This window comes from Geotrypetes seraphini, chromosome 3 (genome assembly GCF_902459505.1).
Source record: "Geotrypetes seraphini chromosome 3, aGeoSer1.1, whole genome shotgun sequence".
Taxonomy (NCBI): Eukaryota; Metazoa; Chordata; class Amphibia; order Gymnophiona; family Dermophiidae; genus Geotrypetes; species Geotrypetes seraphini.
Genome location: NC_047086.1, coordinates 230,416,360 through 230,434,024, shown reverse-complemented (window position 1 = coordinate 230,434,024; position 17,665 = coordinate 230,416,360). Strand labels below are relative to the sequence as shown.

Below are 17,665 nucleotides of genomic sequence, written 5' to 3'. Positions count from 1 at the left end.
CTAAAAATGTATTTCTATCCGTGTCTTTCCGATGTACTGAAGTATGAAAGGCATTATCTATAATCTCAACACGCACATCCAAGAAGGAGATACATCTCAAATCAAAGGATAATGTAAACTTAATAGTAGGCAAACATATATTCAGAAAGTCTATAAATCTTTGTAGTTCCCCAAAAGTATCCTCCCAAATAATAAAGATGTCGTCAATATAGCGACACCAAAACGATACTTTAGAAAAAAATCTCGAATTGTACACAAATTTTTCTTCAAAATCGGACATGAAGAGATTAGCCAAAGAGGGAGCACATGTAGCACCCATTGCTGTCCCATGTCGTTGTTGGTAAAAAAAGTCTTGAAACCTAAAGTAATTTTGCTTGAGTGAAATAGCTAAAAGTTGAATCAAAAATTCGGTTGGTACTTGATGGGGACGTACTCGATGGTTCAGACAGTCTTCTATGACCTGCAACACTCGATCCTGGGGGATATTCGTATATGATATTCGTATATCATACATACCTACAGGTCTAAACACCAGAGTGGAATGGCAAGCCTTTTTTTGAAAAATAGGTTACGCCTCTTTTAGATGATTGGCCATTAAGTAAAATGACTTTCCGATTTAAACTCCACCCAGAACGCCAGGCGGCCATTTCTTTTAAGAGAATCTGTGAAACGGTAGCTCAAAATTTCAGTGTAAGTAAATATGAGTTACTCTTTTTGAGTGTATTGAAATGGTTTGAAAAATACTCATATATTGATATTGTATCGTTTTAGAGACCTCCCCTGATGCAGCGTTTTTTCATAGCGAAACAGGGCCTGTCGGGAGTCTCAACAATATCTGTTCCCACGTTTGGAAGAAAGTCAATGTGGGGACTTTGATTGAACTGTTTTGATTCTATTTCCACCTGGAGGACAATGAATCTAAAAGATAAGTGATCTATGATATTCTGGACTGTATGTTAACAGTTTTTTCAGATATTATTTGCTAATGGAGTTTTTGACCAGGGATGTTTTTTCCTATGCTGCTTTAAGTTGTATACGGCAGACATAGAGATCCTCCAGGTGAATGTTTTCTTTCCCTGGAAGAAACTGAGGTCTTTTCTCCATTTAAAAATATATATCCTATCTTGTGCTTCATTCCTCTACAGTAGTGGACATAAATTGGAATAATTTTTGTGAACTTTTGTTTAACCTGTAACCCATTCTGAGCTCTTTGGGGACAACGGGATAGAAGGAAGCATATTAAAAAAGAAAAGAAAAGTGTACAACATGAAAATCTACTTTTTTCATACCAAAAGCACAAATTTGTGTTTTTTTTAAACTTTATTTACCTTTTAATGCCAACAAACTTTCAAGTCATTCAACACACAAGAAGCTCCGTTTGAAAGACTTCCGAGAGTGGGATCTGCCTGGACAATCCCATATACAATTCCAACAATAGTCTGCCATCGTGTGTGCATCCCATCTTCCTTGGTATCTGGCTTCCATTGTTTTTGTCTTGATGAAATCTCCCACCTTGCTCTTCGCTTAAGTCACAGGTGTCAAAGTCGGTCCTCGAGGGCCGCAATCCAGTCGGGTTTTCAGGATTTCCCCAATGAATATGCATGAGATCTATTTGCATACAATGAAAGCAGTGCATGCAAATAGATCTCATGCATATTCATTGGGGAAATCCTGAAAACCCGACTGGATTGCAGCCCTCGAGGAGGGACTTTGACACCCCTGGCTTAAGTCATCAAGGTTCTCTGGATAGCGATCTAAGTGACTGTGCAGATAATGGACTTTAACACTCATGTTACAGCCAAGCCTGTTGCCAAGAAAGTTTTTCACAACAAGAACAAATGAAGACCAAGCACATGATTCGATTTCATTCACTGATGCTATGAAATGTGGGTCAATTATAAGTCATTTGTCTGATCTGTGGACCACTGGAAATTCCTGCCTTCAGTTTTTCCACGGTAAGTCCAGTTAACATATATGTTATGCATTCAATGCACGAACCGTCTTTATTCAAAGCCTTTACAAATTGTTTCATCAGGCCTAACTTTATATTTAGTGGTAGTTGTATGATTCTATCTCGTGTTACCAAAGGTTCGTTGATTGCATTTTGTCCTCCAACCACCATATATTCCCTCGACGGTCAATCTTTTTTTGCTCAATGTTCATGTTTGGCTCTTTTAAAAAATTAATAAATTCAACCATATTTAAGAAACTAGAGCGGATGCGGTCTATCCAATGCAGTTTTCTGAATCAGCACCCCAAATAACCCCAGAAACAAGTCAAAAACCCAAGGCGCCAAGAAATTTTTCTTTTGTTGGCCTGTGTAATAATCAACTGGACCCCAGAGGCACCATCTTCTAGTACCAACCCTGTTCATTAGGTTATAGTTAAAGAGAGAGTTCTACTAGATGAGGAAGTTACAGGGGTCTGATGAATCCCTACTTCATCTCCAAATTCTTTTGATAGTCTGACATTTCTCCAGTAGCTTTGTTGAGCAGGGGCTGTCTCTTATGTGTTTTGTGTACAGTGCTGAGTACATCTAGTAGCACTATAGAAATGATACAGGTAGTAGTAAAGTCTCTAGAAAAGATCCCAGTATACCCCTTACTAGAATAGAACAAATACTGCTCCAACTATAGGGGTGAAAAGATCATATTGTATTCACCTAGTTCGGAGAAATGGAGTTATGTTAAGCAAAGGTAGCATATATTAAGTCCTATGCCATGATTTGTATCCAGCTCTCTTGAAATGAAAATGTCTTGCATTATAGGTTATTAAACTTAATGCATCAAATTGTCTAAAATCAGTGGCATAATATAAATAAAAATATGAATAATAAATATAATGACAAAGTGAAAATAAAATAGATTTTAAAAAACACCAAGCTGTAGAATACCTAGCCATTGTTAAAGAAAGATCTTACAGAAAGCAAGGTGATATAATGGACCTAGCAGTCCATGGATCCACAAATATAAAAAAAACACAAAAAAAAACCATGACTTACATTTATGTCCTTAATTTTATGCTGAATTTGAGTAACCTGGAAGAAAATCATTCCTGGATTTGTTGCTGTCACTTTTCTCTACGCACATACACTACAAAGAGCCTCTACATATGACGTGTGGAATGCTGTAAACCATTCATGCAGAAAACGCATCTTCCAACTGGCTAAAAATGTCCCACTATTTGTATTCTTCAATTACAAAAATACAGGTTCCAAAGGCATTTTGGAAAATAGTGGTCTGGGGTTACAATTCTTCTCGGAAGCCATAGGAATGAAGGTGGAACCTATTGAACCTGAGATACTGGGCCTAAATTCTGAACTACAGCTTGAGGACAATTCCATACAAATCACTGTTAGCTTAAATAAGTTTCTGGGGGTGTGAGGGAAGAGAAAAACAAGACGTCTTTCTGTTACACATTTCTGTTTCACTGTCAATGAAAATGAAATAGATGCACAGAACAGCATTCCCTTGCTGACAATCATGTCAAAGAACCAAGTTGAATATGCCACTGATGGAAGAAGGATGAATATTTAATTAGAATGCTTCACTGGGGATAATGAGCAGAGCATGGTCCCTCAATCTATGTAAATCATGTAGACTGAAGAGTACATGAGGCTCTGTTTTTAAAATAGGTTTCTCCTCTCCCTGCAAACTACTTGGAAATAGACAGCATGGTTCAATGTATTAAGATCAAAAGATATAATGAAAACAGAATCTACAAGTTGAGACTTAAGGATGGACAATAAATGTGTGTGTAGGGGATTTCAACTGGAGGCACACATGCCCCCATTGTTCAAAATACTTAAGAAAAAACATTTTATTTACTTTAAAAATGTCTTCTCAATTGAAGCAGGCCATTCAGGTAGGGTTCCCTGAATGGAAAAATCTTAGTGATAAGTATAGTTTGCCTTTCTTATGTTTTCAGGTGGATTTTCGGCTCAGGCTGCTCAGTGGTACAAATTGATATCTGGATTTATGAATAAAAAACTAAGGACTGGTCTTCGGGACATTTGGAGCATTGAGATAAGCATCAAATTACTGCGTCTCAATGGCCAAAAATTTGGTCTTGGGGGATAAGATGTACAGTGTCTGCATCTATGAGACAAACCTGTTTTTTTCTGTTACATAGAGCATTTTGGACCCCGGTTTGTTTACAGAAGTTAGATAGCTCTAAATCTAATAGATGCTGGCACTGTCATCTTGAAGCTGGGACATTAGATCATTTGTTATTCTATTGTCCATTCTTTCTTGCTTTTTGGAAATCAATATGGGGTCAAATAAATAATTTGTTAGAAAATCCAATGGCATTATCCTATGACACTGTATTGTTTGGAATGTCAATGAGGGCTAAAAGCCAAATATCCTCTATTAATAACAGGCTTCTGCTCATTATGACAGGGGTTGCCATACAACAGATTACGAATAATTGGAAAAATTGGAAGAGGCTGAATTACAGCTTTTGGTGGAACTCTTTATGCCACATATTCAAAATGGAAAAGATAATTGCTATACAGCAGGGAAATTTTAAAAAATTTCAGGTTATTTGGGAGCCATTAACAAAATATTTCAAAGATTGAAAATATTATATAGAATAAACATTAATTTTATCCCTTTGGTTCATATACGTCAAGGGTGGGGGGAGATGAGAATATTTTATGATTTCTTTTATTTATAAACAACTATAGGATATAAGGGAGGGGGATTATTCGATATAGTTTAGAATTTGATGATATATTAAGTGTGATTTAAGTATAAATGATTGTATTATATGTTACACTTACTGGGAGCTTTAAAAATGAATAACGATTAATTAATATAACAAGTTATGGGGAGGGGGGAAATGATTGTTTTATGTATTAATTGTGTATTTAAAGTGCCTTCTTTGTAGTGTTTATATATAAATTAATTATATGGCACTGTCAAAGTTTGAAAATCAATAAAGATTAATTTTTAAAAAAATGTCTTCTCTGCTTAATGCCTAAGTGGATTACAGTATAACACACACAATCAAATACATAGACATATTACAACAAAAAATATTCTCTTTTCAAATTCTTCCCCACCAACCCACAGCACATCCACTAAAAAATACCAAAAACTAGTAAAAAGCTTGAACAGTATAAAGCTTTTATAGTTCAGATCGGATATTAAGTGCTGTTTCACAAAAATGTACCTTTGTAAATCCAATACCTTTATGGTGAAAACCTGGTACCAGTACCTGTGCCGAAATTAATATTTTTACAATTTTGTTGATACTGGAACATAGCTGCTATAACTCGGTGGCGTAGCCAGACAGTCAATTTTTGGCGGGCCTGAGTCCAAAAAGAATAGGCATCTCTCTCTTTTCATCCCTCTCTCCCCTCCCCCCCTTCAAAGCCTGAGCAGGTGAGATGTCATACCAGAGGTGGGCAGGGAAATGGAAAGAGAGGTAGCATGCCCATCTCTACCCTCTCCTGCTCCCCCTGTCCCTCTTCTAGCTCCCCTCTGCCACCTTTCCCTGGCCTCCTCTGCCCTTCCCCAAGTCCATCTCTCCTTCTTGCTCACAAATCTGATATCTCTCTCCCTGCCTCCCTCTTTTCCTTACCCCATCCCCGAATCTCACATCTCTCCCTCCTTCCATCATTTGAATCCAACATCTCTCCCCCCCACTCCCTCTCCCCAGTCCAATATTGCTCCCTCTCTGACTTCTATTTGAAAATTGATCACACAGAGCTACTTTGTAGCTATTTTCTGAGCATTACGATTATACTTTATACAGTATATGAGACTTAGTCACAGTGAGATACATGTAAAAATAAAAAAATTGTTCCGGGAAGGAGTTGTTGGAGTTATAAGTGGCCCATGATTGTTTATTGAAGTTTACTCCCATTTTTTGGAGAAAGTGTTTACATATTAAACCCTATAAACTCCAGAAAAGGTTGCCACTGGCACCATGCAAGCATTGAGAAGAGTAAATCTGAGAGACAGATTATTTTCCATATTCTGGTTTATAAGTGAGATTTGTTCCTGCCACGATATGAGGTCTGTTCATAAAGTTCCAGGACTGATTTTATGAAAATGTAATAAACAATCTTACAACTTATTCCATTGGGTCCCTTTCAAAGTAATCCCCTTCCCTGCGTATACACTTTTCCCAACGTCATTTCCACTTCTGGAAACAGTCCTTAAATGCATCTTCATGAATCATCAAAAGTTGCTGTGTCGAATTATGCTTTGTCTTCAATGGTGTCGAATCGCTTTCCTTTCGGCATTGATTTAAGTTTAGGAAACAAGAAGTCAGCAGTGGCCAAGTCAGGAGAATAAGGTAGCTGGAGAAGAACTGTTATTGCATTGCACTTTCCACCACTCATGACATGTTTCCCATAAGCCACTTTCAACATTTCATAAGTTTCTGTAGCAATCTTACCCAATTTAAAACAGAACTTCACATTTTAGCGCTATTTATTGAGGTCACACATGATGAAAAATAACCAGGTGTTTAAATCTTTATTGATTTTGAAACTTTGATAGTGCAATACAAAAAATAACCAATCACGAAAACACACACACACACAAAAACTGCTGTAGCTCGGACACAAAACCAGATATCAACAAGTGTAAAAAAGGAGGGTTACTCGTGAGGTTTCAAACTACTCAACGCCACCTAGCGTGTCTCAAAAGAACTTCCCATTGGTGTGCAATTCAAACTGTCTTGGAACTTTTTGAACAGACCTTGTATTCATAAGATTAACTCATTTAGTGAAATGATTCCGAGAGGGATCGCAGGATAACTGTGCTTGGTGATTTCCAATGTGTCCATTTGTGTAACAAGGCAGAGGAATGATGGATGCACAGAGAAATGCATATTAGGTTCAAAACAAGACAGGAAAGGTGATCTCCCTGAGGTATGCAAAAATCTCCAAAGGTGTTTTTTTTCCTACTTTCAGTCCCTTATTCACTAGGAATGAAATGCACTCATCATGTTCTCCTGCTACTATCCTCTCCCACCAAATAATCTGATTTGATGGATGCTAGTGACAGGAATACACTGTGAGTGAAATAGCATGATGGAAATTGTATATCCCTATTCCATTCTCTCCTCTTCTACCCTCCCTTCTAAGTGCAATGCTCTCCCACCCTTCCCCTCATCTCCTTCCCTTTCTTCCCTCCCCTCCCCCTCATCTACTTACTCCTATACTCTCCTGTCTTTTCCAAGTGAAGAGGCCATAAACCAGGTAGGGCAGTGGTCTTCAGCTTGCGTGGACACTTGCAACCCCCCGAAGTCCTCCATTGTTGCCCTCAAACAATTAACTGAAATGCTCTTTCAAATCCCATAAATGTGTTAATTTCAATCTTGCCCACTTGATATAGTAACTGCAAATAATCTTTTAAGTGTGTTACTCAGGTGTCTCAGTTATGGGATTTACTACTGTTGACAATCCAAAATAAAAGTGAGTTTTTAAAATATATCCTTATCGGGAGCGGAGCGTGTTGTTAAATTGTTAGTAACTACCGGGGAGCTTCGCCTCTTTCTGTAGCCTCCTTTCTTCTTTTCCTTTCTTTACTACCTTTGGGTGTGCTTTCCTCTTTTTGGTTTTGCCTCTATTTACATGTTCCTGGTTTTTCCTACACACTACACAGGTCGGGAGGGGGGGGGGGGGGGTTGGGAGGGCTGGGATGCTTGGTTTTTGCTTTTAGCTTTAGCTTGTGTATTCTGTCTTGGGATTGTTCTGTTTCATCTGGGGGTGGGACCCCGGGGTTATTGTAAAATTCAGTATTGGGCATACTCTGTCCTCTTGTCATCTGCTTTGTACTGGATTGTTGCTTGCTGTTTTTTGCCTGTCCTGATTGGACGGGTACACTGGCTTTGCAGATGTGTCTTTGTTCTGTATTGTTCTGTATGACGTTGTTTTGCCCAATAAAGAAATATTATAATAATAAAAAATATATATATATCTCCTTGAAGTGTTGTACAATCAATATTTGTATTAATTTTAAAATGTTTAATACCCAGTCTGAACAAGCAGGTCAAGGCAATTAACAAAATTAATAGCATGTGTAAACTTGAAATTTTTTGGTGGCCCTCAGAGCTTTCTTGTATTCACACCGCAGCCCTTTACAGGAAGAAGTTTGGAGACCTCTGAGGTAGGGGTTGTGGCACTAATGCAGGGCAGTCTAAATTAGTTTTCTAATCTTTATCTGTAGTCACAGTCTGCAGATGTAGGGACTTGCTTTCTGGGTTGTTTTTGGTGGTTTTTTTTTTTTTAGGGAAATAAGAATGATAAGACCTGACACGCAATGAAAAAAATCATGACTGGCTTAGCTTATTCCTAATGGCCTGGAACCATCATATAGCTCCAGGGAGGAAGAACGTGGAAAAGTGACATGGGATGATTTATTATTCCTGTCTCACTAAAGTCAGCAGAGGCTGGATAGCTGAAGGGAATCATTCTAATATTACAGAGCATTTCACCTTTAAGCCACTGACCAACTGCAGATGCATGAAAAGGAGAACATATCCAAGATTCCTGCAAAAGTGCCCAAGCTGCAGACCTCTATAAATCTAGATATTCTTTGGCATACCTTGTCACTGATTTCTGACGAGGAGAGAATATAATCAGTTTGCTACAAAATAGTTAAACTTAGCAATGAAGTAAAGGCATACCTGAGCTTATTTTATTATGAGGTGAATAGATGGCAACAGATAAAGATCAATTGACCTATTCAGTTTCTTCTGGTTTTCTAGACTAACTTTATAGGCTAAAACCCAACTGTCAGTAGTGGTAGATTGATTTTTGGCTGGATATCATACCTTATTCAAGTCAGTTTTTGGTTTGTTTGTTTTTTATCCTCATTGGCTTTTATTGACTTGGAAAAATAGGCAAAGAAACAGAAGAAATGACAGCAGCAAAAGACAATATGGTCCATGGGCAGCAAAATGGGGTGAGCAACTGAGGTCATGGCCCCACCGATATTTGCCCAACACGGCATCAGATAGTGAAAAGCTTGAGGGCTGGAAACTGGTTTTTCTGCCTTTCTGGTTAAAAGGTGTTGTGATGTCTCCAGGCAAGGCCTGTCCAGCCTACAACCCCTTCTTCTCCCTCAGGGATCCTCAGGGGGGGGGGGTTGATTTCTGATCATCCTTTTCTTCAGCACCTCTAATGGGACAGTTCCATGCATCCACTACTATACTGTCTAAAAAGAAATGTTTCCTTAGATTACTCTTCAGTCTACCAAAAACAATGAACTTTCTTAATTCAACACCCAGTTACCCTCCACCACCTCCATTTTACCACAAAGCTTTATAATCTACCAAAAATAATGAACATACCAGTGACATATCAGGGCCTTCAGGGGATTCACCCTACCCCCTAAAGGCTCTGAGGGTACTGCTCTGAATTTGATTGGTCGAGCAGGCAACAGACAGATGCTGCTCAGCCAATCAAATTCAGATCAGTACTGTTGGGGCCTTCAGCAGGTTCAGAGAATCCCCAGCCCAAGTGCCCTAGTTTTTGTTCTTTGTTTTCTGTGGGGGGGGGGGGGGAGTTTGGGGGGTGGCTGCCTACTCAACAAATCAAACTGCACCAAGCAAAAAGTAAACAAAAAAATTAAAAATTGTAATTCACTGCAAATGCACTGTACTTTAGTATTGTAAACCACACTGAACTGTAAAGTAGTTGTGGTATAGAAAATGAATTGTTATGTTATTATGCGGGTGCAGTGTCGGCACATGTACCACTAAGTAGCCTAATTTAGGTAAATCTTTCAGCTGTCCTAAATTAGGCTGCTTAGCAATGCTGGTGCCAGTCAAAAAATATTGGACTGGCACCTGTATGACTGTATTCTTTTAAATAAGATCCCCAAGACCCCTCTTGCTTCCCCCTCCTGAAAAATGCCCCTTTTGCAGCCCCCTTTCCTCAAGCTGTAGCAAGAAACCCCCCTAGTCTTCTAGGTAGGTTGCCCCAGGCCTACCTATATCCCTGGTGGCCCAGCAGGATTGCTGGGGGCAGAAGCGCAGTCCCCTCACTCCTTCCCCAGCACTTTTTCAAAATGGCTGCCATGACCTGTAATATATGAAGTTCCACTAGCTTCTGTGAGAGGTCATAGTCATAGCAGCCATTTTGAAAAGCTACCGCAAGGGGCAGTAATGAGGGGCTGTACCCTTGTCCCCAACGACCTCATTGGACCACCAGAGATACAAGTAGGCCTGGGGGGCAGGGGGCTTTCATGCTGCGGTCTGGGGTGAGGGGAAAAAGGAACATTGTCGGGGGGCGGGGCGCGGAGGGGGCTCAGAGGAATTATGTGGGTCCTAGTCCAATATTCAGCTGGAACTGTTTGACTCTCATACAGGCCCTGGTTGAATATTGGCCAGGCCCACATAAGCTCCGGCACTCAGTCTGCCCACATTTAGACCCTAATATGCAGTGCTGGTGCCCGGTTATGGCTCAGAACTATATATTAGAGACTAAAAAATGCTGTTGCTAGCTGAATATTGGGATTGGAGGGGGTCTTTTATGCTTTCCTCCAAAAGCATTGAAGTAGATACCCACTGATCAGTGACTGGTAAGCAGGTCCATCCATTTCCTCACTTAAGGATTGGTCAGGTAGGCTCATGAGGATCCTGGGGGAGGAGGGAGACATAATCAGAAGGATTTCTGGGGCAGGGGGGGCAGCTGGACCAGACCAGATAGCCTTATGTGGATCCTGTCTGAATATTGGCTGGGACTCGCATGACATCTGGTGGCTAGAAAATAATGAAGTGGCTCCAAATATTCAATGCCGGTGCCTGGACATGGCCCTGCATTGAATATCTGGGGCTAATTCTGCACATTAAGTTCTACATATGAGCATTAGGACCTCTTGTTGTGGTATTGGGAAATGATATTGATTTCAGGGCACCTGGTAGAATGAACCCCATGAACTCCTGCTCATTTATTGTGTTACATAGTCTGGTCTTCACCTCCAATGCAAGCTCTTGTTGCACCTTTGTTTAGTGGCTGATAATCATCTGGCTGCAGTGCTCACTGTCTCCACTGACATTTCTTATTCTGAATTGCTGCTCTGTGTGAGGAAGTGGCATCCCAGCATTCTCCACTACATCTGCCCTACTTCCTGTGTCCAGATCAACCCACCTGCCCTCTTTAAGGGCGATAGCTCTAGTGATGCTGGGCTTGGGGACATCTCCAGGGCTTTTTCCAGAAGCCTTGCTGCTGTACACTGGACTAGAGTAGCATCTCCTCCATCCATGCAGCAACAAATTTGTCAGTGGGCCCCTTGCACCAAGACTGTTGAACCATATTCCAGATAAGTTCTCAGTTTACCCGTGTTTCCCCCATCATAGCAGAGAGGAAGAACAGCCGACAGACCACAAGTCACTCAGAGGTGCTGACTTCCTGGCTCTACAGTATATCTTGGGTTTAGGTCTCTCCCCAATGTGTGTTTTGTTTTTTTTAATCTTTGAGGAGCTGAAGGTAGAGCAAGTGAATATGATCATGAAGTTTCAGAAATGAATGGCATCTTGCATCTGTCAGACTTAAAAAAGACCTGTAAAGTCTTGAGATAGCACAGTTATTTTTCAGTGTAAATAAAACGGTAAAAATTCAGAGGCCCTCTTTTCAAAAAAGGGTAAGAGCAAGGAATGTTTTCTGCAGAATTCAGATGAGTATATATATATATACATATTTTTTTTACTATATTTATTTTTGTATACCACTTATAGCCTCAGGTACTCAAAGCATTTTTTTCTATCTGTCCTGGTGGGCTCACATGCTACCTAATGTACCTTATGGGCAGACTAGATGGGCCATTTGGCCTTTATCTGCCATCATGTTTCTATGAGCAACGGGGATTAGGTGACTTGGCCAGGGTCACAAGGAACAGCAGGGGATTTGAACCCACAACCTCATGGTGCTGAGACCGTAGCTCTAACTACTGTACCACACACTGTTGCATTCAGACAAAACTTAGCACAGGGATGAGGATAAAACTTGCAGGCCTCTTTCTGATCAAACCATTTGATCAAGAAAACAAGTTTCTTGCAATAAGTTTTTGTTTTTTGGTTTTTCCACTTAGCTTGGCAGGTCTCATTTTTACCAAGTTGGCAGTGTAACCAAGGTGAACAGAGCCACAGTTCTGGATGCATAAGAAGTATTGCAGAGTCTGCTACTGGCAGGTTTGTCACTTCACTACAACAAACCTCTTCCTGTACTTTTTGCAAAGTTTCATTGCTGACTCCACCGCAGTGAAGGAGCATAAGCAGCATCTCCTCCCAACTACTCTATGTGAGAATAGTTTTAGATTTTTTTGTTTTTCCATATTTATTTCTCAGGTTTATCTTACAGGTTGTGGACCCCTTGGATACCCTCATTTCTCCCTCTATTCCCTGGAGTTTCCTCCATGTGGGCTGCCCCTCGGCAGCAGGGGTCACACATACAGGATATTCACTGTGGCCCAGAAGCATGGCAACATCTTTGGAGACATTCATCCATTCCCTGGACCCAAAGAGCTTACCTAGAGCCCTGCAGATACAATCTGGGATCTACTATCAAGGTAGGTGCACAGAGGCAGACTGAGGTGACCTGGATTTCTGACTACCATCTTACTTGTATGGGTGCTCTGGTTTGTGCCCAGTGTGAGGGGCAGAGTAGCTAATGCCTTGTGTCGGTTTCTGGGTCTTATCTCACATTTAAGGCGTGAAAAAGATTGTAGTTTTATGGTTTGAATTGAAAGCATATTTCCTATCATTTTCAGACTGCATTTGATCTGTACACTATTAAACAGAGCTAAAAAGTATTCATAAAATAAATGTTACCTGGTTCTGTAATACTGGGTTCAGCACGAGCTCATTGCCTAATCCTGACATAGGCCTGGCAGCAGACCCAGGATCATATCCCATTTATGCGGGATTCATGGGTTGAGAGAATTTAACTTGTTTTTGCAAAGATGCTGCTTTACTTCCAGAACTGCTTTTGAAAATGTGGTTTGCATTTTATCACTTTTGGCATAGAATATTTTCCTTCCAATTTTTCATTTTGCAACCATAAAAATCTAAGAAAAGAAATTCATAACAGAACACCTAAAAGTAATTTTTGTGTTTAAATGTTTTTATTAATTTTCCAAATGGCAATAATACCATACAAAGCAAAGTGTGAAACCTTCAACAATAAGAACAATGTTGTCTTACCCCTCCCCCATATCCCTGAATCACAAGTATCATGCACGCATTGTTAAACAGAAAAAGAAAGAAAGTCATATCAAACAGTCAGTAGTCTACTGCGAGCATGGGGCGTAAGAGTCCTCCAAAAAGGTTCCCAAATAGATCAAAAAGTTTGATCCTGACGGGAGTCAATGTCCACAAAACAGCGACGCTCCAGGGAGGCTTGCACAATCTTAATGGATCGCCAATGAGCAAAAGATGGAGAGTCCGCTGTCAGCCAAGCATTCAAGATAGCTTTCTTAGAAGAACTGAGCAGGCCACAAATGCTGTCATCCCCTTTAGCCTAGGAAACGTAATGGTGTAATATCCAAAAAGAGCTTGCGGAGTAGGAGTCCAACGATGATGCCATATAGACGAGATGAGCCGTCCCAAAGTAGACCAAAACGAAAGGACCCTAGGGCAGGACCAAAACTGATATCCCAAGGAGGTATAGGGATGCAAACATTTGAGACAGTAGTGAGAATGGCTAATCGTCATCCGATAAGTTTGTGTTGGTGATATATATATAGACGGAAAAAGAAACTTTTCTTGAAGTTCCCAATAGGTAACATTAGAAGTCAATTTAAGAGCCATCTTCAAAGCTCGTTGCAATTGTTGTGCAGTTGACTATGTAAATCTTCAGACCAGAGACTGCTAAATTGGTTCCCTGCTGACATTCATTAAGCCCACATGATGAAAACGAAGTGGAATATGATGTTGTGCCGATAGACTAAACATTTCTGAAATAGCCTCCCGGCATGTTTATGTAAGATAACAAGATGGCAATGATTGCATATAATGCCGCACTTGATAATAAAAAAAAATCTGACCTTAATAATGTAAAAGTACGCTTCAACATCTCAAATGGGTACAAAGATCCCTCTTCTGTAACAAATTGAAAGACATATTGTAATCCCTTAAATTTCCACTGTCAAAAAGCTTTACAATGTAGGACCCGGTACAAAATCATGATTACCCTGTATAGGTAAATAGGGAGAGATGCCCGAAGAGATTTGAAGGCTGTGGCACACCCAACACTAGGCCCTGTGAGCCTGAGCAAAAATAGGATATGTGGATACCTGCAAACATAAAGCAAGGGCTGTTACATGAAGCATATAGCTAAAATGGAAAGGAGACAATAGAGAGAGTTCCAAAGGCGTAACAGAAAAAAAAGAAGTACCTAGGAACCAATCATTAATATGTTGCACTTGGCAAGCTATAGCATACCATCTAATGTTTTAACAACCCATATCCACCTCGCTCCTTTGGCAGGCATGACCTGGCATAGGTGAGCCGCGCCCTCTTTCCACACCACAAGTACTGTTGAAGAAACGTATTTAAACGTGATTCATGTTGGTGTGAGAGTAATAAAGGTAATAGCTGGGATTGGTATAACCACCTGGGAAATAGAGCCATATTATTTAGAGCCACCATCCCCAATACAGACACAGAGAAAGATGTCCAGACTTGCAGCAATTTCAAAGTGTCAGAAAAAAGAGAATCAAAACTTTTGGCATGAAGCGTGGAGAGGTCTCTCGGCAAAATAATCCCTAGGTATTTGAGAGAGTCACAAGCCCAAGAAAAGGGAAACTCCCCCACCCAGGAATCTTGTAAAGTATCAGGAAGGGCCAAAACCAAAGATTTATGATAATTCAAAGTAAAGCCGGAATAAAAATGAAATTCTTCCAAAGTTTGGAGTAAATGTTTAATAGAGGACAGCGGGTTCCACAAGGTAAAGAGCAGATTGTCTGTAAAAGCTAATACTATAATAATGAAAGTAGAAATATGAACTCCAGTAATGTCAGGGACTCCCACAATCGTCCATAGAAACGGTTCTAAATAAAGTAAAAACAATAAAGGAGATGGGGGACAACCCTGATGAGTACCTCGGCCAATTGGGAAGGGGTCTGTGCAAATATCATTGACTAATAATCTCACAACTGGAGAAATATAAAGAGTCTTAATAGCGCGAAGATACCAACCATCCATGCCAATATATTCCAACACTGCACAGAGAGAGGTCCAGTCCAGTGTTCCCTCTAAGGTGAGCGCATGAGCGATCGCTCACTATTTTCAGTGGCGTCGCTAATACGCTTTCCCTTGTCGCTCACTCGAGGGCGGGCGGAGGTGAGAGGAAGCGGCGGCGGCCTGTATTTTAAGTGGAAAGATGCAGCGGCAGCTCCTCTCAAGATCCCCGACTGCATCGGACTTCCGACGCAGGTGGGGATTCGTGAGAGGAGCCGCTGCCATGTCTTCAGTGTCGTACCAAGGGGGGGGGCGGTCCGCCCCGGTTGTGCACCCGCCCTAAGGCTGCAGTCGGAGAGGAAATTTGGGCCAGCCAATCGCTGCCTGGCTGGGCGGAACTTCCTCTCCGACGGCAGAATTGACGTCAGGGGAATGCTGGTCAGCCGACGGTGGGAAGCAGAGAGAACTTGGGGCAGCCGCAGCGGTGGCTTTGGAGCCTGTTTCCCCCGATGGTGGCAGCAGTGGCTTTGTGGAGGGTAGGGAGAAAGAAAGAAAGAGAGAAAGGGGGCAGGGAGACAGAAGGGAAACAGAAAAAAAGAAAGGGGGCATCAAGAGAGAAAAAAGAAAGAAAGGGCAGGGAGAGAGGAAGAAAAAGTTGGGGGAGGGAATGAGGTCTGGAGGAGAGGAAGCATTCAGGCTGAAAGAAGGGAAGAAAGATTGGATGCACAGTCAGAAGATGAAAGTGCAACCAGAGACTCATGAAATCACCAGACAAGGTAGGAAAAATGATTTTATTTTAAATTTAGTGATCAAAATGTGTCTGAATTTATATATGCTGTCTATATTTTGCACTATGGCCCCCTTTTACTAAACCGCAATAGTGGTTTTTAGCGCAGGGAGCCTATGAGCGTCGAGAGCAGCGCTGGGCTTTTAGCGCAGTTCCCTGTGCTAAAAACTGCTATTGTGATTTAATAAAAAGGAAGGGGGGTATATTTGTCTATTTTTGTATGGTTGTTACTGAGGTGACAATGCATAGAGTCATCTGCCTTGACCTCTTTGAAAAAAACCCAGAATAGGAATGATAATTAACATTTTCTCAGCGTATAGTGTGCTTTGTGTTTTTTAATTTTATTGTTGGTAGATCATTTTGACTTGGTCATTTTAAAGTAGCTTGCAAGCCCAAAAAGTTTGGGCACCCCTGAGCTAGAGCGTTGAAGCTATGTATTTCTATTTTATCCCCCCTTTTACAAAACTGTGGAGCGTTTTTTAGCACCAGACGTGGTAGTAGCAGCTCTGATGCTCAGAATTCTATGAGCGTCAGGGCTGTTACCACCGTGGCTAAAATCCACACTACAGTTTTGTAAAAGGGGGAGGGGTTAGTTTGTGTGATGACATATTCCATACTAGGCGAAGGTGTTTTCTGTGTTCTGTGTGTTCGAAAGACATGGTTTTCTGTTAGGATTGACGGTGTAGGATTGATGTGTGCTGGTCTGGCTTGTTTAGTTTTACAATGGGTGTATTGATGTACTGCTCACTGCAATGTGTAAGATGCTGCCTTTTCCTAGGTACTCATGTGTGACGTGTGGCTTGTTACTAAAAATCATGTTTTTCGTACAGATGAGGGGGTGCCAAAAAATGATGGGCCCCGGGTTTTACATATGCTAGGTTTGCCACTGTATGCAAAGATACCAGAAAGCTGGTGAAGCAAAAACTTTAAGTAAATTGTTATTCTTCTAAGTTTTGAGTAATTAACCCTCCCACAATCTCACGGGCACTCGTTTCAAGTTTCAAGTTTATTGAGATTTTGATTTAAACGCAATATCAAATATTTTCAATGTGTATAACAAAAATAAATTTGGGGAAATAAATAAAACCATTTGAACAATAAACATACAAACATATCTATCCATAGATGATTAAAAATACATAAGGAGTACAAGGATAAACTACATTTGTTTAAAAATGCGTCCTCCATGCCTGCTCATAAATTTGTGGAGTATGTAACTTGTCGCTCATGCATATTTTTTTTTTGCACACACCTCATCAATCCTTAGAGGGAACATTGTAGTCTACCTGGTCAAAGGCACAAGCTGCATCTAAACTAAAAATTAATCTAGGAAGCTGATGATGATGGGCATAAGCCATAGTAAGTATGATCTTGCGTACATTGATCATGGATTGCCTCCCTCGAACAAAGCCTACCTGTTCCGGGCCTATCATACGGGGTAAATGCACTGAGAGTCTATCAGCAAGAATCTTCGCCAGAATTTTTGAATCTACATTAAATAATGATATCAGTCGGTATGAGTCTTTCCCAGGTTTCAAAATTAGAGTAGTCAAAGCCTCATTGGTACCTGCTGACAACTCCCCCTCGCCAATTACTTGTGAATAGTAATCTCGTAATGGAACCCCCAAATAAGGGGAGAGCTGTTTATAGAACTGCGGTGAATTCGTTGGGACCGGGCACTGAATGATTTTGCAGTGAAGTAACCGCATGATGAAGTTCTTTAAGCGTCAGCGGTGC

At 40.7% G+C, this 17,665-nt stretch overlaps 1 protein-coding gene across 1 annotated transcript in view; it reads left to right on the top strand.

The window, feature by feature from the left end:
* The first annotated feature begins 12,439 nt into the window (after nt 1–12,439).
* The window catches only part of THEMIS (thymocyte selection associated), a 126,095-nt gene continuing 120,869 nt past the window's right edge, over nt 12,440–17,665 (top strand). Inside the window, exon 1 of the mRNA XM_033937626.1 lies at nt 12,440–12,530. Within this exon, the coding sequence (XP_033793517.1) occupies nt 12,440–12,530 (91 nt within the window). The remainder of the gene's footprint in view (nt 12,531–17,665) is intronic.